The 23,382-nt window shown below is 39.9% G+C and overlaps 2 protein-coding genes across 20 annotated transcripts in view; one reads left to right on the top strand and one right to left on the bottom strand.

Moving 5' to 3' along the window:
* The window catches only part of dnm1a (dynamin 1a), a 50,101-nt gene extending 48,547 nt beyond the window's left edge, over positions 1-1,554 (top strand). For 5 of the 14 annotated variants that reach the window (XR_013910386.1, XM_080304261.1, XM_080304260.1 and 2 more), the window contains one exon: positions 126-193. Coding sequence is in view for 7 of the 14 variants with exons in the window: in XM_026173722.2 (XP_026029507.1) it covers positions 126-186 (61 nt within the window). In the remaining 7 variants the exon portion in view is untranslated. Of the gene's footprint in view, positions 1-125 lie in introns of all 14 variants that reach the window. The other 9 variants (XM_026173722.2, XM_026173717.2, XM_026173721.2 and 6 more) reach the window with 4 other exon arrangements.
* Positions 1,555-4,883: 3,329 nt separating this feature from the next.
* golga2 (golgin A2) lies at positions 4,884-23,151 on the bottom strand. 6 transcript variants are annotated; one of them, XM_026173710.2, is made up of 28 exons: positions 23,026-23,151; positions 21,689-21,823; positions 19,575-19,643; positions 18,646-18,795; positions 18,270-18,316; positions 17,837-17,900; positions 17,253-17,312; positions 16,600-16,680; positions 15,986-16,024; positions 15,806-15,868; positions 15,365-15,458; positions 15,119-15,225; positions 14,879-14,937; positions 14,573-14,714; positions 14,318-14,407; positions 14,047-14,154; positions 13,770-13,857; positions 13,281-13,423; positions 12,875-13,093; positions 11,488-11,601; positions 11,149-11,373; positions 10,448-10,547; positions 10,008-10,099; positions 9,585-9,807; positions 9,269-9,430; positions 9,075-9,181; positions 8,622-8,814; positions 7,587-8,294 (listed from the first exon to the last, which is right to left on the bottom strand). In XM_026173710.2, the coding sequence occupies exons 1-28, from the start codon at positions 23,071-23,073 to the stop codon at positions 8,029-8,031; spliced, it is 3,288 nt and encodes a 1,095-aa protein (XP_026029495.1). In that variant the 5' UTR covers positions 23,074-23,151; the 3' UTR covers positions 7,587-8,028. The 6 variants fall into 6 exon arrangements, with proteins under 6 accessions (XP_080160384.1, XP_026029495.1, XP_026029497.1 ...); XM_026173712.2 differs by lacking the exon at positions 16,600-16,680; XM_026173711.2 differs by lacking the exon at positions 19,575-19,643.
* Between the last annotated feature and the right edge of the window lie 231 nt (positions 23,152-23,382).

Genomic DNA, 23,382 nt, shown 5'->3' with positions numbered 1-23,382 from the left:
TCATTTCTCTGGTGCCTCCTCACCATTACGATTTTAGTTGTAATCTCTTACTTGTTGTAATCTCTTCATCCTGGCAAATAAGATCGTCTTTTTATTTTCTCTCTTCTTTCCTATCACCTAAACAGCCGGTCAAACAAGGGCGGGCCCTCTCGTCCCGAGAGCCCCCTGCCACCATTCGACTCTTAGAAGGAAACATTCTCCCTGTTACCTCTTCTCCTTCTTACGCTCATCTCGCATTTATCCATCCACCCATCACTCACTCACTCACTCACACGAGGAGAGGAAGGCTTGAATGAATAACAGAAGTAAAGGATCGCCTGCAAATTCTTCACCCTCAGATAGACGCTGCTGCTCTTCGTCCATTTTTCCTCCTCCTCTTCATTTCAGCCTTGCAGGACGGGAGGAACTGCCCGTTGTAGCCTCAGGAAGGCCCTCAGTGTCACTGTTAAATCCACCTGCGATTTAAAACTGCTGTTGTCTGTGCTTCCACACGACCTATGCAACAACTGACGTAAAAGGAAAAAAAAAAAAGATGCCTCTCCCGTTTCTTTCTTGCTCTCTGCTTCACACAAATGTTGTTACTGCATTATCTTTAAGCAAATGTGCAGCTTCAGACAACTGCAGGACACGCGAGACTCCAGCCTGAGAGGAAGGGAGTCTTTGGCCTGGGTTGAAGCTCTGTGACTGTTAGCTAGATAGCTCTTTACATATCCTTTTTATTCAGACGGGGAAAACAGGAATATTTGCCGTGTGAAAACATTCAGAATTTTAAGTCAGTTGATGATTTGCCATTTCTTCTCTTTTCCCCCCTTTTCCCCCTTTTTTTTGTTTGGTTTTGTCTTTTTTCCAGTGGTCACGGGGGTGAGTGAGAACACTCAAAAACAGCCACAGTCTATGCATAAAACTGGCATTAAATGAAAAAGCTCCTTCTCTTTCACCCTGTCATTTTACACGTGTGAGAACCTGTGACCCGTGCGAACCCACCACCTTTTCTACCACTGACCTCCACTGTCAGCGTGATGTGGTGTATTGTATTTTGAACCCAAGCAAAAAACAACCCACCAGCCACAAACAATAATCTGCTATTCATCCCTTGTGCATCTGGTACTCCACGACTGCAAAGTAAACACAACTAAGCATATTTTTCTTCTTATTTAATGGTAAATAGTTTATTATGGACATATCTTATTGTGTTATTCTGTATATGTGTGATGCATCTTATTGAACTTTCACTATCTAGGGAATTTAGTGTATGAAACCGCTGAATATTTAAATTATGACAAAATGAGTATATGTATAAGGAAGTAATGTTTTAAAAACTACAAAAAATATATAATACAATGATGTATATGGGCAACTGCAGGCTGTTGAATACTTTGGCTTGCAGCAGAGGGCTTTTGCTTTTCTTGTCCTTCTGTGTGTAGAATAGCAGCGAGGGGCGGGCTGAATGTGTGAAAGTCCTGCAGCGATCAGGTCCTGCGTCTTGTTTAGACTGATGTGCAGGACTGCTGTGCTCTGTCAAGACATTAAAAACTTCAGTGTGTAATCAGGGAAGTATGTCTTTGTGTCCTTTTTTTTTTTTTAAATGCTGGTACATACTGGTGGTAACACAACTATACGGGAACTCGATAGCAGCTAATAATGAAACCACCAGACGAATGTGGACACAAAGTAAAATATCCTTATAGGCATATTCAAAATCCTGGCTGGATTATTCCAACCCCTTACTCAACCCCATCATTTACATATACATCTTCAAAAGCCTTTTCAGACCTTTCAAAAAAAATAACCAAGTGTCACTTCTACAGACTGTTCCAAAGGTCTTTCATAATTTCTTATTTTCCCCTCTTTTCTATCTTTTGGTACTTGGCACAAAAACACAGAGGTGGGACCAAGTCATTGTTTTGCAAGTCTCAAGTAAGTCTCAAGTCTTTATCCTCAAGTCTCAAGTCAAGTCTCAAGTAATGTCAGGCAAGTCAGAGTCGAGTCTCAAGTCATTGGTGTAAAAGTCCGAGTCAAGTCACAAGTCTTAGAACATTTTTTCAAGTCAAGTCTAAAGTCATAAAATTAATGACTCGAGTCTGACTCGAGTCCAAGTCATGTGACTCGAGTCCACACCTCTGCAAAAACACATAATTCGTTCCAATTTCTTTAGGTTAATCTACAAAAAATTCCAAAGATAACAGTTCAATAAAACAATATCTTTACATGTATTAGCTGTAAACTTGGCATATTTCATCTGAGGAAACAGGACAGATGAAACAAAAAGTGTCGCAAGTTTACAAACTACCTACAGAAGATGAACAGTATTTGAAACTCATGTCATTAAGAAACCAGAAAACAAATCTAGCAAAGACCTGAGAGATGCCTATGGCCCTTCAGTTAAACCAATTTCTGTTCACTGAAGCCTCATCAGAAATGGTCTCAGTGGAAAGGTGGCTGTCTAGAAGCCATCCTTAAGGATGGGGAAAAGGCTGGGAGAAAAAGCTGAGGGATTCCAAGTTACACAAGAAATGGACTGAAAATCAGGGTTAACAGGTCTAATGGAGTCATGAATCTAAATATGAAGTTTTTGGTTCAAATCATCAATACATATGGAAAAGGGTACAACAGTGGGTGTCTATGGTCATCTGTAAAACATGGTGGAAGCTCTGTCATGATTTGGGGCTGCATTTCAGCCAGCTGCGTTGTGAATCTAGTCTAAACGTATACAATTAACAAGGAAAAGTGTTGTCAGATTTTGCTCCAGCATGCATTGCCATCTGAAAAGCATCTGATTAGCAAAGGCTTCATTTTTCAGCATGACAAAGATTTCAGACACACTGTAAATAAAATAAAAACACACACACACATAAACCAATCGTCACATATGGGCTTTCACAAATAGGTTGCAGTTAAGTGGAAAGGTTCCTGCTTCAAGTGATGCCGTATAAAATATAGTCCATTTAAAGGGGGCGTGAAGGTTGCGTACAGAGGGATGCTGAAGATGTGGTCAAACCAGAGGCATATGGAGGACGCAAACTCTGGAGACTGAGGGGCAATGGCCTGATCAAAGCCTGCTGTGACACAGAAACATAGAGGTATGTGTGAAGGACCCGTCATGCTCTTCTGTCATCAGTCTGCAGCCTGGTGTTCCTCCCATCATGGGTCATGGGCTGCATGGACTTGTCTTCACCTTCTCGTCTAGCACAGTACTTAAAGACATTCTACTCCTTAAATTAGGGTTCAGTTTCTTTGTGTGTCTCTCATACTCATCTTCACTCTCAAGGATTTTCCTTATTCATCTAAAAGAAAAGGAGGCTCTGGGATACCACTAACTGTGGAAGCAAATAAAAAGACCACCATTCAGCCTCCTTACAGCCTTGTTTAAGGTTTAAGAAGTTTATTTAGTTTAATAGGAAAATTTCTTGTTGTGCTATTTTGATGCCTGTAACCTGTCTGGAACTCCTTCTTTTGGACCAAATGGGATTTGGACTTTTAACTTTGTAACCTGCCTACCCACTCCTCCAGCCTCGCAGTTAAATTGGTACAAAACTGTAAGGCTGGTTAATAAAATGTCTTTCAATTCTGAAGTCTGCATTTGGGTCTTTTTACCCGTTTGAAATCATCACATTCTTTTGATCAGTTTGCATTTATTTATTTATTTTATAGAATGTGTTTATTTCAAGAAACGATAAAATCAACTAGGATAGGATCCAGCAGATGGATGTGTATAATGCCAGTTCACAGCCACAGTTCTTATAAGATGCTTTATATAATAGCCCTATGTAGTAGAGAGAATCAGATCGTCCCTGATGAGTGAGAACTTGGCAACAGCGGGAAGAAAGAACTCCCTTTTGACAGGAAGAAACCTCCAGCAGGGAGGGACAACCATCTGCTCTGATCGTTGTCCCATCAGGAGATCAGGGGAAAGAGAGGAGATAAAAGCGAGTGAGGGACAGATTCTTTGTAAAGCGCAGGATGAGCTTGATGACATCAGTGTGAGTTTCATGTGAAATGATATTTTAGATGAAAAACACCAGTAAGATGTGCATTTGTTGTTGTTTATTATTTTGGTTAAACCAGATCAACATTTCATAAATGAATGCTCAGAAGTCAAGCATCTACTGTAGTAAAAGAAGCAGAGGAAGGAGACATGAGCAAGAGTTGCTCAGGGGATATTCCCCAACCCGTCGCGACTGCTGTTTTCAGTGCATGTTATTAATTGTATGTCTATATGTCCAATTCAAGCACCACCACCAGGCGTCACTATAGTGCAGCCTGCAGCCTCCATCCAGACACAATCCATGTAGGACCTCACATAAGATTAGTTCCTTCTTCGTTTCTAACCTTTTAGAGATCGAAAGAATCCAAATGAGAATATTTTTATGAAGTGTAAAGTCATGTGTTTAGTTCCCACCCTACTGTAGCTCTGTTAATCTAAACAGCAGTCTTTCCATAGAAGCTGAACCCTCCACCAGCCAGGCTCAGACATCCATTAAGACTGAGTCAGGCTGCAGACATTCACGTATTAATCATTACTTCATTACTAAAAGCATTTATTATAGGTTAGAGATATCATATACGCTTCTAGATGTACGTGTCGGCCTCGAGTACATTCAATTAACTTTGTCTGACATCGATTTTCATGCTGTCGAAATTTCAAAATATGACATTTTTTCCAGTGGCAGAAACAAACTTCCATAAGAAGCCAATTTAGCGGTTTCACCGATAGGGTCCTGGCATTGTGGATGAAGGCTCAACAGAATCATAAAAGCACAGAGAAACAGTAGCTGTTATTAGTGATGATGATACTTATCCTATTATGATGGCAGCAGGTTGTAGTTTCTGTAAGTTGAGTTTTCTTTAATAATAATAAAAAAAATAAAGAAATCAAGACAAACCGTTTTTCAATCAGCTTTATTCAGGAGAAGGGGAGAAATATTACTCAAGGGAAAAAAAAAATCAGAAGGATTCTGTCAGAAGCAGCACTCATACAAATCAGTTCTCTCAACGATCCTTCATTTTCATCCTACGGTCACTTCGAATTTACATTAAAACTGATTAGTTGAGATGCTAACTTATTTTTCAAATAAATAAAATATTTTCTCTTTGTCAGTCTTTGTACTGAATCACAGCCAGTCAGTGACCCCCAAACCCCCGACTCTGGACTAGCACGCATACAATACAAGCTGCCAGTAAATACTGCAGAGCAGCTTCCCCCCCATACACCAGGCATAATGAATATACAATATGTTACACAGGTACAGTATATACACCACCTCTTAAACAGTAGAGACAAGAAATACTTCCTCATTGCCATGTTTCAATGACGCATTTGAAAGGGAATTAGAAAACCTCAGAAATCCACACAGCTGTTATTATTTTACAAGCCCCAGAAAGTCCCCAAACACCTGATGTAGATTTATCTCTTGGTCTTACCCTTTGCTAAAAGCAAAAAAAAAAAAAAAAAAAAAGGGACTGATTGCTAAGAAGCAGGGAAGAATGAGGGAGTCATTTTATTCAAAAGCACCTTTTTATGGCAAAGTGCAGAGGTTTAGGGAAGGTGCTGTTTACTTTCTCTGTAAAGAAACCAACATTGAGTACATACAACTACGACACAGTCCCATCTGACGTTGTATAATATACCTAAAATACCAAACTGCTTTCTACCCAATAAATTTGCCCAATAAATCAAGTGCGCGACTAATAATTTAATGAACATGCCCTTTAAAGCACAAGAAAGAAGATCTCAAAATTCAGAGACAAACATGTATGTGTAAAAACTTTTGCAAAAGTAGTCTCAATGAATTCATTTTTTGGATATGACCTTGCAGTGACCCCTTATCTTGCGCATTAAAAGTAAAAAAGGACACACAAAAAACAGAAGTTGCCTAAATTTAGTCTAAGTGAAAGAAAGGGGAAAAAAAAAAATCAGCTGTGGTAATTTGAATGATTAATTATAAAGGGATGCAATTTCACAATTCAATCAATGTAGTCTCCAATCTCTCTTAAAGCTAGACAGAGAAACTTGAATTTCAGCCCTGATGTTGGGAGTTTTCCCCAATGTCTTGACTTTTAATGCCCAAAGGAGATTTATTCAAGTGTTTTGTAGCCAATACAACTACCAGCTATAACAAATCAGTCCTACTTTATTCCTAATTTTTAAAAAGAGGAATTTCTTTTCTCAAAATCTAGATGGTCCCTTACCTGTAGAAATAATTTACCATCTCATTCGTTTAATCTGGCTAGACTGTGTCTCATCACACCTCCATCAACACTCAATTTAGCAGAATCCTCAGCGTGCGGCATGAAGCTTCATAGGATCCTCTCTCTTCAAAGAAGCCATGTTAGAAACACATCTGTCCCACCAGCAGCCGGAGCAGAGGTGGGATAAACGAGAAGCTATGTACAGTTTTAGTGCAATCATACTTATATAATCTGATAGAACTCTACAAAAAAAAAGAAAAAGAAAAAAAGAAAAACCCAAACAAAAAGAAAACAACCCCCACAAAAAAACCCCCAAAAAACCCCAAAACAAACCAAACAAAGCACAACGGACGCAATTTTGGCTGAGGAGGAAAACAGTTTGGATTTCACACGTACAGCCTCCACATACGCATGCTCACACAGTCCAGTTGTTAAAGATGTGCATCAATTCGTCATTGATATGTAGAACTACACGTAAATGTAACAGAGAAGAACAGGCTCGTGTTTTTAGTGTCGATTTGTTTGGAAACTTAAAGACCCCGAGACAGCAAAGGCGTGGTTAGGGATAAGATGAAATGAGACGAGTGACCGAGTCTGTGATGAGGTCAGCCAAATACCCCAGAGCACCAGATTACCTGATTTGAGGAAAAAAGATGATGTGTAGCTGCAGGTATAGACATTAAACTATAAGCAACTTCCCCAAAAATTGCAATAACTGCAAAGATGAAATAATGTGAAAAGCAGTCAGCAGCAGCACAGCACCCCAACCACTAATATTTATGTTTACATTTACTTTATCCACACGACTGTTAGGAGAAGATGACTTCACTGCCTTTATAACTGAGTAACTGCTTAACTTCATGGGTCTCTAAGCTCCATCTATGCCCTATACCCTATAAAGGTGATGCCTTTTCAGTCTAACAGGACAAAACAGAAAAAGAAAAAAAAAAAAATCACAAATACTAACATTTTACAATGTACAAACATGACTTATTTTCAGTGTCTGGAGGAAAAAAGAACAGTACCAATCAGCAACATCCATCTTCCTGAATTATGTAACGTAGCGAGCTCTTGACTTCAAAACTGAACACCGCCTACAGTTTAAAAGCTTTTATGTGCACTAAACCCCTTTCACTCACTTAACTTCACCTTACATCTCACTCCACACTCATTACTTACCCAACCTGATATGCTCTTTCTGCATCTCCTCTCCTCACTTCACATTAAACACACATACAGGTTAATATTGAGGTTATTACATTCACATGTGATGCTCTCTCTCTCTCTCTTTTTGTTTTGTTTTTTGGCATGTGTACAGTGGATTTAAACTGACATTTGCACTTGAATAAAGTTGCACACAAACAGGCTGTTAATACTTGACAGCTCTTTCAGCACTCTATCAGTGAGGGGACAGGATATACGGCCCCATTTATTGCACATATGTGTGAGATGGGAATTCAAAACTGAGGTGGAAAAAAAAATCAGATTGCATTTAGGAATACTGACCACTTCCTCGCTGGGAAAAGCATCAGGGACAAACAAGAACATAAAAACAAACAGCAAATACAAAATCCTCTCAATTAAGCCTCACACACAGTAGTGCTGACACGCGGAACGGGGGCGGGTGTTTTAATGTAACTGGGTCAACGACATTCGTGCATCTTCGACCAGTCACGTAAGGTTTCCAATATTATGAAGTGTTTGAGAAGATCATCAGTAAGCTACAGACGTGGTAAACTGTAGGATTTAATATTTCCCACACTTCAACACAAGTCCAACATTTCTCATGTTTACACACACACACACACATACACACACCTAAGCAGTCACACCCACATCTCACACCACCAGGATCTTTACTTCGTCCTGTTCGTCAGGCCGGTAAAAGAAGGGGATGCAGGGGTTTTCTCCCAGAAAAGGGGGTGATCTTTGAGCTCCTTGAGGGTTCTGGATCTCCTGAAGCAGCTGCATGATTTGCTGGGCTGTGGCGTCCTCTTTAGGCACCAGGGGCTTGGAATCAGTCTGGCCAGATCCAGTCAACAGCATCTGGGATGAGGAAGCTTCCAGACCGGCGGCAGGTTCTGACAGAGGGATGTCCTCCATAGCTTATGCAGCAGAGAAAAAAAAAAGGTACAGAACAGTGATGTTATTGGAAATATGAATTAAAATCTATTTTGAAAAAAGAGGCAGAACAGTTGAAGCGCTAAAGGACCACTCTTTCTGCCTTTCAGACTCACACATCAGTGGATAAAGTCTTCCAGGACTATGAGTTTAAAATAAGCTTCACTGTACACACAAATATCCCAACAAAATAGACAGGATCAAACTCACCTACCTGTGGGGTTGTGTGGAAGTGTGGGTATGTTTATATTTGGTCTTTAAAATCCACCTGCTGTAAAACAATCATGATTAGCATAACTGGTTTTGCTTACCTGCTCCAGTGGCCGCATCAAGCTCTGTGTGCGTGTGTGCTTGGTGGTCTGGGTGAGTGTGTTCCTGTCCAACAGGAAGCAGGTCAGGGTTTACTGTGCCCATGCCGGCTACAGCTCCAGTGTAGCGGTTGTACCAGTCATTCCTCTCAGCTACCAGCCTCATCACAAGATCCTGCAGCTCAGCCAGCTTTGCCTATTGGGCAGAAGGGATAAATAGTGGACACAAAGGACAACAATCATGTTAAGTATGGCACACTTTTTTAGCGATGACCAGGTAAAACTTTAAGATGTGAGAGAGAAAAGTGTTCTTAGGAAGAAAGACTTTTGTCTGTGCAAACAATCTTCATAATCTTAGGCACCTGCATATTTTGTCATGTCATGTCTTTTGTTTTCATTAATATTGCATAAAAGATATTACTGTGACATTCCTTCTGCATTAAAAGACATCAGTACCTTCATCTCCTCTTTGTCTTGGGCCAGCATGCTGATGTATTGCTCTTTCTCTTGATGCTTCTGTTTCATAATAGCCCGCTGACTCTGGTACAGAGCAATATACTCGCCTGCAAAAATATACATAACAGAAATGAATATGAGGAACAAATGATTACATATGAAACAGGACTAAGAACAACCTATAAAACACACACCTATAGTGTCAGTCTCTCCAGACAGCTGGATGCAGCGGTGCTCCAGTTCCTCCACCCTCTCCTTCAGGTCTGCTTTCTCTTGCATTAGGGATGTGAAACGCTGCTGCAGCTTCTCCATTGCAGCTTGCAGGGCCTGATGAACTTCCACCGGCACTCCTCCTTCTGTTCAAGCAATAACGGAAAGGGGGGAAAAACTGTTTACATGGCACGAGAGTAAAAGAGTAAACTGGCACACACACTTGTTACTCCCCAGAGAATTTAAGTCTTTTAGTTGTAGAAAGATCTGCAAAATTGCACAAACACAAATGCTTCTGACCTGAATGCTCATGGCTGTGTTCACAGTGACTGTGTTGACCGTGACTGTGACCGTGCTCGTGGTCATTAACAGGTGTTTGGCTGTGGCGCTGCTGCTCCAGACTTAGGGTGACGCTGGCCTGGTGCCGGGCTGCTATGTGAAGCCTGCGCTCCTCCTCCAGTTGCCTTCTGGCCTCGTCCCTCTCTGCCTCCAGTTGAGCCAGAGCTCCACGAATAAAATCCTCCTGCAAGGCAACACGAAATAGAAATGAGGGTATGGTCATACTTTTGTTTCATGCCATAAAATTAAACCATATAATTCACCATAGAATGGCACTGGACATAAAAATATGAACTTTAGACTAAGATGTGATATAAAAAAAATAAAAAGACTGTGAACGAAAGAAAAACAGAACATTTGCATGAGCTGGAAACATCTCTTTACCATCTCTTTCTGGCTCTCAAAATCCTCTGGAATAACTATGGGGGAAGACTTTGTTGGACTTTCTTGCAGGGACTGGCTTTCCACTCCATCTCCTAAAATGATATGACATGTACAACTGTTTTTTAATTCCTTAAAAACCTATCACACTAATGAAACACATGGTGCAGCAGCACTTAATGCTTTCCATTTTTGTTGCTAGTACACAAAAAAAAACTGCACTTCTTCATTTTGAACAGATTAGCCTTAATCTGCAGTTTCTGCTGTAACAACATATTATCTGCTTCAAATTAAGAAATTGTGACACTGTTATTTAAAAAGAGACAGGATAAAGCCACTATACTATTATAACTTTAGAGATAATTATTTTTAAATTGCAGGAAATCTCTCACCAAAGGAAAACAAGGCAGAAAGTGCAAACATGTCAGTAACAGAGAGATTACCTTGGTCTCTGGGTGATGTCATAAGAGCAGAGCTGTTGAGCAGCTCTTTCACCTCAGCTTTCAGCTGCTCATTGTCTCTGACTAATTGTTCCAGATGCTCCTGCAGGAAGAGGCAGTAACGAAAAACAATTAGAGTGTGTTTTTGAGAGTGTTAAGGAAAAACATAAATAAATAATAAAAACAGACTGCAGTTTTCCTTGAAGACGGCCAGTATAGATTAGATCATATTAAAACAGTCATGTCAAAATTATAAATTTTTCTATGCATAAAAATACCTTAATCTGAAATCATTTCAAAACGTATTTTCTGCAGTATAAAAACACTAATACCAGCTCTGCCTTTCCACTCCACCTTCTCTCTAATGGCATGTACAGAGGCAACAGAATGGGCCTAACTTAAGTGCTGAATCCATTAAGTTAGGAAACCCGAGAAGGAGCAACACCCTGAAGCATTAAACACGATGGCCAAGCGAACTGCTGCAAAGTGTCCCAATAATCATTAGTACAGCTCAAAGCTGCACTAATCCCCCTCAGAACTATCAGGCCTGACAGATTTACCACAGCAGTTCAGCTGACAGGATGAATATGAACATACTTTATGCTCTATATTGCAATGTATTATTGTACTGAATTCTAGAATCACAACACCATCTACACAGACTGGTCACAGATGTATATATTAAAAAGGTCTTATATACATACATGGGCTTGTTTAAGCTGACTGTGACTCATCTCCAGCTGTGCACGGCCATTGCTTTCATCGTGCTGTAGTCGGTCCATTAGCTGACTCTGCTGCAGATACTGTTGGTGAAGTTGTTCCCTCTCTGAGACCAGGGCCTGGTAGCCAGCACAGTACTGCTGGAGATGTGCCGCTACCTGATCCCTCTGCTCCATCAGACCCTGAGCTTCTGTACATTTCAGCTCAAGCTGGAGGCAAGAAAATAGAAGAGGACAAAGCATGAAGACAAACAGCAAGTGAGTGCATATTCAGCTGACTTTTCATCTGTGTTTGCTTTAGGGGAGTGCTGTGTGTGACCTCACCTGCTCCTTGACGTTGTGCAACTCCTCTTGCAATTCACCCATTCTGCGTGCAAGCTCCTTTTTCACATATTGTTCTGATTGGATGGCTGTAGTCAACTCCATGTTCTCATTCGTCTGTTAGATTGAAGGAGTAACAGGAATTTCGGTTTAAAGACAGACGTGTCAAGCACCACTGATGTCAATCAGATACTTACTAACAAAACACAGCTCTGTTTCAAACAGAGATGGGCAGTAACGCGTTACTGTAATCTGATTACTTTTTCAAGTAACGAGTGAAGTAAGGGATTACTATTGCAAAAACGGTAATTAGATTACCGTTACTTTCCCGCAGGAACGCTGCGTTACTGCGTTACTAAAACCGTGATTTTTTGCGAGAATGTCTCATGACAGTGACGTAAGCGAGTGCGCCGTTAGTGACAACAGCTGTGTGCAGATCAACAATGGATCACATATCGATTGTGGGAGAGAGTATGAGCGTGCAGCGTTTAAAGCGTGGAAGTACTGACCTTACTTTGAGTTTGATTCCATAAAAAGTGACAAAAACATTAGCGTCCATCGTGCGTGGGAAGAAAACTTCTCTTTACAGCGAAAAAAACCCCTAAACTTCCGAGCAAGCACTGAGTGCGCAACGACGTAATGGGAAATTCACAGAGAAACTCGCGGATTCTTCAACTGACCGCAGCACACCTGCACCAGCGTAAACCTCCGCCTACCCCACTCCTGCTTTACAGGTGAAAATAGAGCAACAGGACCGCTAGTCTTTGACTTTATTTATTTTCTGCTGTGTTTTACTTGCATCTATTTGAAAGAGTGAGTGTAAACACAAAAAATATTTTATTTTATGAGCTGGAATGTGCAGAAAATAGGTTTAAATCTTAAACTAATTTATTCAAGTCAGAGAATGTTGCATATAATTAAATTTTTGCTTGATGCATAAAGTTAAAAGATTAAAACTGATAAAACAAGTAAAAAAAAAGAGAGTTTTCCATTTGATTACATTTTGTATGATGGATTATGCAGAAAAAGTAGAATTGGGCTGAAAGATCTATCGCTTTATCACCTATTCAGGTTGTAAATCGTGTTTTTAAAAAGTAACTAAGTAACTACGTAATTAATTACTTTTGAAAATAAGTAATCAGTAAAGTTACTGATTACTTTTTTCAAGTAACTTGACGAACACTGGTTTCAAACAAACAAACAAACAAAAAAAAAACAACCCAAAACAGATTATGAGAGCATAAATTCAAAGAGAAAAAAGGAAATTATGAAATTAAAGACCAGCAGAAAAAGTAGAATTCTGAGCACTGTGGTGCAAAAATAAGGCAGTTATAGTGGTAACTAAGGGTGTCCTCTAAAAATAAACAGATAGTAAGATTTTCAGCCTCACCAGTTTGACAAAACCGTTCTGTAGCTCAGCCAGCTGGTCCTTCAGTGTTCGGTTCTGGGTGAGAGCACGGCTAATAGTGGCCTTGTCTGACTGAACATCCTCTAGCATGCGTCGGCGGTCCTCAGCCTCCTGGGTTTGGCTCTCCACCTGACGCTCCAGCTCCCCCAGACGCGACTCCTGCTCTGCACACATACGGCTCAGCTGCTCGTTGTCCCTCAGCTGTGGAAGTATTACAGAGGATGATTAACACACTTCAAATGTAAGAGGTGCAATGAAAGCACCAACTCTCTTTGAAACATCCAGAAAGGGAAAAATCAATATGTGCTCCTTTTAAGTGTATATGAAACTATATATGAGTCACATTAACCCATTAAAATGGGTTTGGAGAAAACAATGTGAAGCACACCTGTGCCTGATACTGTGACGTAATGGCATCTTTCTCTTGTTGTAGGGCATTAAGGGCCTCCTGCAAAGCCACTTCATTTTCTGATGGTCCTGAGGACTGATGCTCTGTGCCATGCTGAGCTTCTCTCTCCTGGGATAATAACGCTAGAAGAGAAAAAACACCAATTATCAAGATTTCTAATTCTACTAAACACAAATACTGCAGCTGTGTCACATATGGCCAGTATTTTGAATGCTATATTTGATATGTTTTTAACATATATGCTAAACTAAACATTAAAATAATATTTTACAAGGTTATAAGCAGGAAGACCTGACAATAAACACACAATGGGGCTAATGTTAATCCCGAAACTGCAGATCACTTACTGCAGCCCCATCTGCTCTCCTTCTGACTTTTGTGTTTCTTGATCTTTGCCACATTAAGAAGACATGAAAACTAATGAGGAAAAGGAAGAGGCACTAGATGAGGGTTGTGTGCACTACTCACCTGCTGCATTTCTTAACTCTGCAATGCTGGCCTCCAGTTCTTGCACCTGGTTGATGTTTCTATCCCTCTCTTCTGCCACCAGAGAAACCTTGACAGACACAGACACACACACACACACACACACACACACACACACACACACACACACACACACACATTAGGCTTAAATACAAAAAAATAAACAAACAAAAAACCCACACAAAAGAAGCAGCACTACCATTCTCGCTCTTTATTCAAAGCTATAGTGAAACCATAAGCCATGCTGATGTTACTGTACCTGTGTTAGCAGTTGTTCAGTTTTGTCCTTCCACACACGACCTTCTTCCTGGATCTGCACTGCATAACAATCCCTCTCTGTCTTCAGCTGCGCAATGGACTCCATAAGCTACATCATCACAAATGTAAATAAAATAATAATAATTAAGTCTTCTTTTTTAACTTTTCTATATTGCTTAATCAGTAATGGAATAGGTACAAAATATATTGAATATTAACACAGACAGCAGTCAAACACAGAAGCCAATGATAAGACAAAGGTCCATGTAAACCTGGTGATTGTGCGCCTCCAGCTGCTGCTTCTCTTCCAGCAGTAACTGAACCTGCTGGCTGGCACTGGTAGGATCTGACTGACTTGAGCACTGGAAGAAATTAGTAGGAAAACTAGAATTACTGTCGGCCATACAATATTCAAACACTGGCCTCCTAGACATTGACTCTGGAGTTGTTCCACTACTTCCAGCATGTGGTAGGAGAAAGATGAATTCATACGTGAATGAACTGTGTTTTCCTGGAATTCAACAGACCTGCTGTAACATGAGGTCAGTTATCTCGAGCCTCTTGCGAAGATCTTCTACCTCCAACTTCATTGCGGCATTTTCTTGTGTACTCAGTTTTATCTGCTCTGACAGCTCCGAGCTCTGCTGCTTCGACTCCTCACTCAAATTGCTGTGAACAAACAAATTCAGTGTTTATTTTAAACTCGCCATATCCAGACAAGACTTGGGAAACCTGTTCAAGCCAACTCTTCCATTACAAAGAACCAAAGCATTCAAAATACAAAGACCATATAAAAAAAATCTCCTCAGGCAAGTCAGGATAAAATGACTTACTTTAGTCTAAACACCTCCAATCTCAGATTGTCTCTTTCCTTTTCAAGCTCTTTGTTGTGCTGAGGACAAAAAATAAAAAAATAAAGACTCAGCAAGACAAAAACATCATAGAAACCTATTAAAAACAACCACACAGACAATACGTGCGATCAGTTAAATTAGGTAACACTGCCTTCTTACGAGTTCATTTATTTGCATTTGCATTACTCATATGCAAGTGATTGCTGGATTGGCTGTTACCTTTTCAAACTGTTTCTGCTGCAATGAGACAGAAGAGAGAGTTCTTTCAAGTTCTGACACTCTCTGCTTTGTTGATTGCAGACGGTTATTCAGCTCCTCTGCCTCAGCTTAACATGCATGCACACACACATACAAGGAGAAAGAGGCACACACATACACACCGTTAACTGCTGCAGCGATAAACCATTGCCAAGTTTATTATTTAAAAAAATAAAATCCCCTCCCCCCAAACACACACACACACACCTGTTTTCTGCCGTGCAGCCTGTTGTGTGTATTGTAGTGCTGTTTGTAGCTCCGATTTCTCAGCTACTAGTATGCCAATGGTCTGGATATGAACCTTGGAAGAGGACATACGAACAAAGAGCACCATTCTTCATATAAGACTAGATAAAGTCAGCTGACTTCACTAACAAGACCTGATTAATGAAACATACAGAAAATTCTAATTTCTCAGAGTAATTACACACAGTAGATTATTTATTCTTGTTAGAGTTAATTAACAATATAGGAAGTGTTAAAAAGGGCAGTGTATGTTGTTGGATAACATTTTATACAAGTGCAACTCAGTGCACTCTGGCATTATGCACTGCCACATCACACTGTAATACAACGACACTATTAAGTGACAAATAAAGTTGCTCCATAGGACAAATTAAATTTATGCATTTGGGTAAGTGAATGTACCTGTAATTGCTCCCGCATGGCACCCTGCTCTTTTGAAAATCTCTGTTCAAATTCTTTTCGCTCCTGAAGAAAGAAAAAAATAAAGTTGATTAATAACAAAGAGCAAAACATTACAATAACAAAGAAAATAAAGAATTACACAGATACAAATAGAAGGTAAAAAGAGGAGAACAAAAATACCTTTTGTAGCTGATCTGTAAGCTCCTGAGATTGCTGTGTCTGCCAGACCAACAGGATATATATTTAAGTTGGGGAAAAGTCTTGTATATACACACTTTTAATCATCACAGCAGTGCTACACAGTGTTAGCCTATAAAACATAACCAAAATTCTGGCACAGACCTCATGTTCATGCCAGACAGGACAATAATAGCACCGAGCACTAAAATAGTAAACCTATTCTGTTATTAATGTTTTGTTAATCTTTCATGTGGTTTTAAAGCTTGGAGCTCTGGTTATATTGCTAAACTCAAAATGCCATACAATCCTGCATCTATTATCAGGTTATGACTGCTCTGGTCACAAGGTGCACAGAAAGGATCAATCATGCTGCCGTTGTTAATTCTCTGAAGAAATTTTAGTTAAGCTAACAAAAAAACAAACAAATAAATAAATAAATACCACTAAAACCATGCCAACCATAATTCTTTTTAAAGGTTATGGTTACTCAAGATGACATGAAGAATGCATTAAAATGCATGCACTGATAAGAGTGATTAGGGGCAGAGGGAGACGAGTGTTACTGCAATCACACAAAGATGTGCACATGATTATGCATACACACAGCTTCTTACCAGCTGGTCTAGCTTGGTAGTGAGCTGAGAGTTTGTTAGGTTGCTGGATTCCAGGGCGGCTGCCAGCTCCTGGTTTCGACTCTATCACGTGCACACATGCATCCGGGTAAGGAAAGGGAAAAGGAAAAAAAAAAAAAAAAGAAAACAAAAGAGAGGAATAAAGTGCAGTGGCAAAAGTCAAACAAAGAACACATGGGGGGAGGAGGAGGAGAAAATTTAAATGTGAATTATTAACATGGAGGCAAAAATAGCACCATGACAAGTAGTGCATATGTTCTACTAATAATGAGAAGTGGATCAAATAATTAAATAAAACATGTGATGGCTATTAAACTGATAAATGGAGCCAGTTGAGAAGGAGAGGAGCATTCATACAAACCTATTAAAGTGTCACTTGTAAGACCTGCTCCTTCATACAAAGTCTCTGCAACAATATTGCTGGATATCTGAACTTCTACTATACTCCTCACCATAAAGATGACTTACCAGTTATATAAACAATGGGGGGAGTAATATTAGAATACCTTCATTAATCTTGGAAACTCATTTGTTCCACTTGCATGGCTTTTGGATACTACTGCATGAGTTAAGTGACTTGTAATTCAGGCTTTAGAATGTCAAAAACTCAACAAAAAAAAGTTTCTTCTTCTTACCTCCAGTTCTCGCTCACTCAGAGGAGGTGCGCCATCTCCATTCACATATGCAGCAGATGACTAAAAGACACATCCAGGCAGACATTAATGTGCTTCCCACACAGAAAAATATCAGATGTTTTAAGGTAAATAAGCATTGTCAGGGAATCTGTGGCACCGTTTCTGTTGCCATTCATAGGAGAAACTTTAAACGTGTTTAATATAGTGGATGAACTGCAGATAAAAAACTGATTCGTCATCCACAGTAGGACATCTACTTCACCACAATGGGAAACAGCACTTTAGTAAAAACATGACAAGAATTCACCTGAAACGGTCTTAGAAACCTGAGAAAAAGCAATGTTTGTGGTTTGACCTAACAAAATTAAAGTTAAAAGAAGATCTATCAAACTATTTTAGTGCACCAGTTGATGCTGTCAGCGTGCTTCAGACCACTGGGAATGACTGGCGAAACTGAAAATGCTTTCAGTGCATTCCTACCCAGAATAGACGCAACGCTTCCTGATTAAAACGCCACATCGGTGGTGGTAGTGGTGGTGTGTTATTGTTAAAAGCCGAACTCTGTATGAAAGAAGTGTGCGTACCTCAGAGACCAGGCCGTTCAGTTGCTGCGAGAGCTGTCGCAGGCTCTCTGTGGAAGACAGCGGCCTGCAGGATGACATGGACACACACATCAACAAACACTCAGTAGCTTACATGAACCACTTCACTTTATAAGCTAGCATACGGCTACATAAAAAAAGGTATACTGGAAAAAGTGTTGCTTGCTGTATTCATTCTATAAGATACATATATTATAATAATCCATGAGTTCAAAACACACATATATTTTATGTAATGATGTGTGGGTTACCAAGTTTTCAGAACATGGATGTTACAGCAAGTGCCTGCCCTTGAAAATAATCTATTGTCTCCAAACTGTAAACATGTCATAGTTCAGAACAGTCCCCCTTCAATACCCTTCTCTTTAATTACCGATACATAGATATATAATCACGATTCTATGACAGAACCCACCTATTTTCCTCCATTGAATTCTCGTTGCCGTTGGTATCAGAGTAATCCTGCAGGGAGACAAAAATTGAAAGCAGAAAACAGAGAGCATAAGCGACAAATATAGATAAAAGGGAGACAGTCAGCACATTTGATAAAGAGAGGAATATGTGTAATAGAAAAAATAATAATAATAAAAGTCACATAAATGGCCTGTGCTGAAACTGTTGTTCCTATTATAACATGTATAAATTAATACAAATGCAGCAAATGAAAAAGGAACTGTTCACACTGATGCTTAGAATGACAATGCAGTTTTATGGCCGTGTGGTGCAACAATGACAGGACAAAATATATTTTTCAAGACTGAGAAGGAAAGAGAAACATAGGAGAGACACACCTGGAGGTCAGTGTTGTGATCGACAGACTCAGAGTTAGTAGCAGTGTTAGCGCTAGCGGGGTTAGACAAAGGTGAGATGTAATCAGGCTCGCTGTTTGACTCCTCCAGCAGCTGAGCTGAAGACCTCACGGCCTCCACGTCAGCGAAGGTCTGAGGCGACACATACACAGAAATGCACACACGGGTTTAAACGTACAGAGAAGTAGCAGTTTGAGCTGCAAAGAGACCACAACACACGCATAAAAATCACCAGACTAGTGTTCTATCCAAACTTTTACTGTTAACTTTATCATTTCTACATCTAGATGAGTACAGAAGCTGATAAGAAGAAATTAGACTGTAAAAAATGAATAGAAACACCTTTCTAGCAGTAATTAAGGTGTCCCACTGAAAATGAAGTTCCTGTACTGGTGCCCCATTGCCACTGATCCCACCCATTGTAGACTCTCTGAAATATCTGCAGCATGTCTAGTCTATATTAACGCTATATGCAGTTTTGGCAAAATAAAGCTTCAGTTTTCAGTGGCTTTGATCCAGTACAAGCAATAATCTGCCACATAAAGAGACACACACACACACACACACACACACACACACACACACACGGATATTGACATCAGAAACGTGCAACTAGCAAGAATCTGGAAACTATTTATTCAAAGCAATGCAATATTATTTAAAGATCACCAATAATGCTGCGATAAACTGATATATATTTAAAACCAATAACAGGCAGGAATTTATAGACAATTCTTTTTCATGCTTCCAGCTCAACATGACATAAAGAAAACGTTGCAGTTGAAGGAAGGTAAGAATAGAGAAGCAGGGTAAAATATTAAACACCAAACATCAACAACAGAGGGGTGCAGAGAACGATTAAAAACAATCAGGAGGAAACAAAGAAAGAAAAGCCAGGGACAGAAGCTCACCTGACAGTTGCCATAATGAGGGAGGACTATTCCATTGCTTTGACTAAGTGCTTTTAGAAAACTGTCAAACTACAGGAAAAGGAGGAGAAAGAGATTGGAAAAGGGAGAGAAAAATTCAGAAAGTGACAGAGTGGTAAACAAACAAGCACAGGGAAACCATTTCTACAAGCAGGAGGTCTAGAAGTATGCAAGAGGGCAGTAAATGTAGACTGGACTTGTACAGACTCTTTTATTCTGTTAAAAACCACAACAACTAACAAGAGAAAAAAGTAATTTAAACTAAATAACAATTACAATAACAGCTTGGGGAAAGCACAGCATTTTTTTTTTTCAAACGTAGTAGTAGCAGCATAAAATAGTCTGACTGCAATAACTGCACTAAAAATTCAAAGTTTAAGATTTAGCTGACTGGCTGGTGAAAAAAAGAGAGGGTGTAACAGAGACGGAAAAGTTGCATGTGAGGGCAGTCAAGACAGGAAACATGCTTTAGGATAGAAAAGCAAAAGGAAAACGCAACTTTTGTCTGGTAACAACTGGATGTATTGAGTGCAACTCTCAGTTGTATATGCGAAGTGTATGAAAGCATGCTGCAGACTGGAGTTTCTGCTAATAGCGAGAAGCAGGGTGACAGCTGTCTCACGAATGTATCCAAATGCAGGTCAAATGTCGTCGAGCAGACTCTCGCCACATGCGCAACTGCTGTCTGAAAGCACTACACATATTCTCATGGGTACTTTTAATTTGATTAGAGAGCTTTGAAAACAGGCCACAGCAGAAGATGGTGTTCCACATTAATAATCAAAATGACATTACCGGTAAATACCAAATAAATGTTCTTAAAAAAATCCAAAACTTGGTAGACCGTCAAGTGAGCTCAAAGAATGTGATTGTGTTACTTGCTGAACACAATTTGTGCCAGTACTTTTTAAAAATCACCAGAACAAATATCAAAGCAATGGTCTTGTTAGCACATTAATTATGTTTTTTACTCAAACAAGTACAAATACGGTGAAAAACAAGTGAGTAATGAAAATCAGAAAAAGAAAATCCCAGGGAAACAGGAAATTTGTATACCCAGCAGCCACCTCAGCTCAACTACAGATATACAGAAGAAAAAAATGAACTGATGGATGAACAGCTGAATAATGAGTCACCGCTTTGAAGATCAGGAATTAATTATTATTTATCAGGTATAAAGAGTGCTACTAAAGCACAGGATAAACCTAAAGCAGCAGCATAGAGTAGAGAACTGGCTGATATTCACAGAGGGATTCTCGGGAGAGGAGACTTGAAAACCTATCATTTTTTAATCAGTGTAATTTTATGATTACTCCCATTAAATGTTCTATAACAAAAATCTGATGAACCTGAATGCTGAAACAAGCAGATGACATAAAGTGTAAACTGACAGGGGTAGAGGACAGTGAGTTACTGATATGCACGCAAGTTGCTACACCAGTACTTTTTTGGATAAGTTATTAAAAATCAGCATATACATTGTGGTATTGAAGATATTGGAAATAGTAAGTGTTTTGAGACAAATAACAGAATATATTCAGCTGCCTATCTAGCCAAACTGGCTACAACTCCAGCAGCTTGGACTGCAGCTGGTGATAGTAGTCAGCCAGTTCATCATGCTCAGATTGCTCCAGGTTCTAGCTGGAATGCTGCTCATCTGTGCAGCAGAACAAGGACTACTTTATACTTTCTCATAAAATTATATATTAGTTCTTGAAATTCTTACCTTATGCTACATATTGCAATATGTAAAAGCCAAAGTTGTGGTCAGGGGCTTAAAAAACACTGTCTCATGTGCAACACTCTTCTTAGGTAAACATGTCTGTCATCAGCGCTGCAAAGGGGTCTAAATAGTTCTACTCTGCTGGCCCTGTGTGTGTATTTGACAGGTGTAAGTAAAGCAAATGCCAACTAGATGGAAAATCAGCCACCTGATCTGATAATTGGCAAAAAGCAATATATGCTCTTCAGCCAAACACACAAATACAACACCCTGCAGCTTCAAAGAGCTAATCATCATATGACCATCTATCAAGCACAAAAAGAGTACGACATTTGACGACAACAACAACAATAAAGCAAACTGTTATGCTTACATTGTCTGGAGAGTTTCTGTCTGGTGAAGGTGCATCATGTTGGCTGGATCCCTTCACCTTTCTCTTCTTCTTGGCTCCACCTCCTTTTTCTCCTCCTACACTAGCAGGGGAGCTCTTCTGTTGAAATTCCTTCAGCTGAGTAGGAAATGGAGAAGAAACCCATAAACGTGTGCAGATGAACAATGTCTACTAATATATATTTATTTTGTCACGTGTTACACAGATAATACCAGGACTCTGCAACTGTCCCCAACTATACATATTAATTCAAACAAATTACACTCAACACCTTGAGCGTCGTATCAAGCTGAATGAATGAGGCAATAAAATACGAATTCAGTGCTCCTATTCCAAAACAATGCACCAGCTAGCAGAAAGATCCGGCTTCAGACGGATCAAGTTAGTAAGTTGCGCTAAACAATGATAACCTGCGTATGATATGCATATGACGGTTAAAGCATGCCAGAAAGCTCTATGCGGGCTCTAACAGCTGTGTAACGGGAACTGCTGGTTGTTGTTTTTTTTAACAGTAAAGCTAAATAGCAGCAAAATGACATGTCACCATGGCCACTTATTCGTGAAGCTTGTGGGCCAGCAAGAAATGCTGAGGAGTGACTTCTTGAATCTGATAAGGCCATCTTTCTGACTAGCCGAAAAAGACACCAAGCCAAAGCACACAGCAGGACAGGGAAGAGGGGTGTCAGCTGTCAAAACACCCCCGTCAGTCCATCCAGCTAACTGTGCTGCAGGGGTAGCTTACAAGCTCGATGAGTGCTTTGTTTTAAAACTACCGTTTGTTAGACATTTTCTTATGAAATTAAATCCTGCAGATAACATAAAAAGCTGGCTGGCTGCTGTGCGACATTCCTTAGACTCACACGTAGCCATATATTCATCAGCTAGTTAGCTAGCTTGCTAACGTTAACTTACCTGGGTTAGCACGTTAGGCTTTAACTACATTTAAATGTCAGATGGAAAGTCAAGTAAAGCGGCCAAGCAAGTGGTGCAAGTTAATCTGCGAGTAAATAAACAGCGTGGGATACTATGCGTGTCTCTACTAACTAAAAATAGTCTACATAATCTGGGAAAGTTAATGCTATCACCAGAGGCCCCGATAAAACATCGGTCTCTCCTACGCAACAGAGCCGCGAGAGGAGCGGAGGATGTCGGACAAGCGACAGTGCAGTACTCGGGCGACGTGTAATGACAACACCCTTGCCCCGTAAAAATATACATAACGAAAAGACAAGAAAACAGAGTTAACACAGACTTGTGTACACAAAGTGGGAACTACACTTTCCGCGATATGTGACTGCGTTGATTGTAAAATACTTTACCTTTTTCTTAGCTGCAGCGAGTTTTATTTGCCTACTCTGGTCGGCCATCCTGCTGCTCTGGTGGTCAACTGAGCGATCCACGTCATCAGCTTGGCGCTCATACGCGTCTCAGCCAGTAGGTGGCGCAGAGCTCAAGCTGTGCCCTTATCATATCATAAAACATCTTCATACAGTTTATGGCCGTGAGCCTACAACCTCACATAAATTAGCCTGAAACATGTTTTTTTTTCTTTTGTTATATATAATATATAAAGTATTATTTTCGACAGAGTTTACGACAACATGTATTAACATTTTTGTTATGTGGTTGTCGGCTGCTCTCATTGTCTGTAGTTGTTGCTACTTTACATTTGTGTT

Source organism: Astatotilapia calliptera, chromosome 7, assembly GCF_964374335.1.
Source record: "Astatotilapia calliptera chromosome 7, fAstCal68.1, whole genome shotgun sequence".
NCBI lineage: Eukaryota > Metazoa > Chordata > Actinopteri > Cichliformes > Cichlidae > Astatotilapia > Astatotilapia calliptera.
Note: the sequence above shows the minus strand (reverse complement) of the source record. Positions and strands in the feature narration are given on the sequence as shown.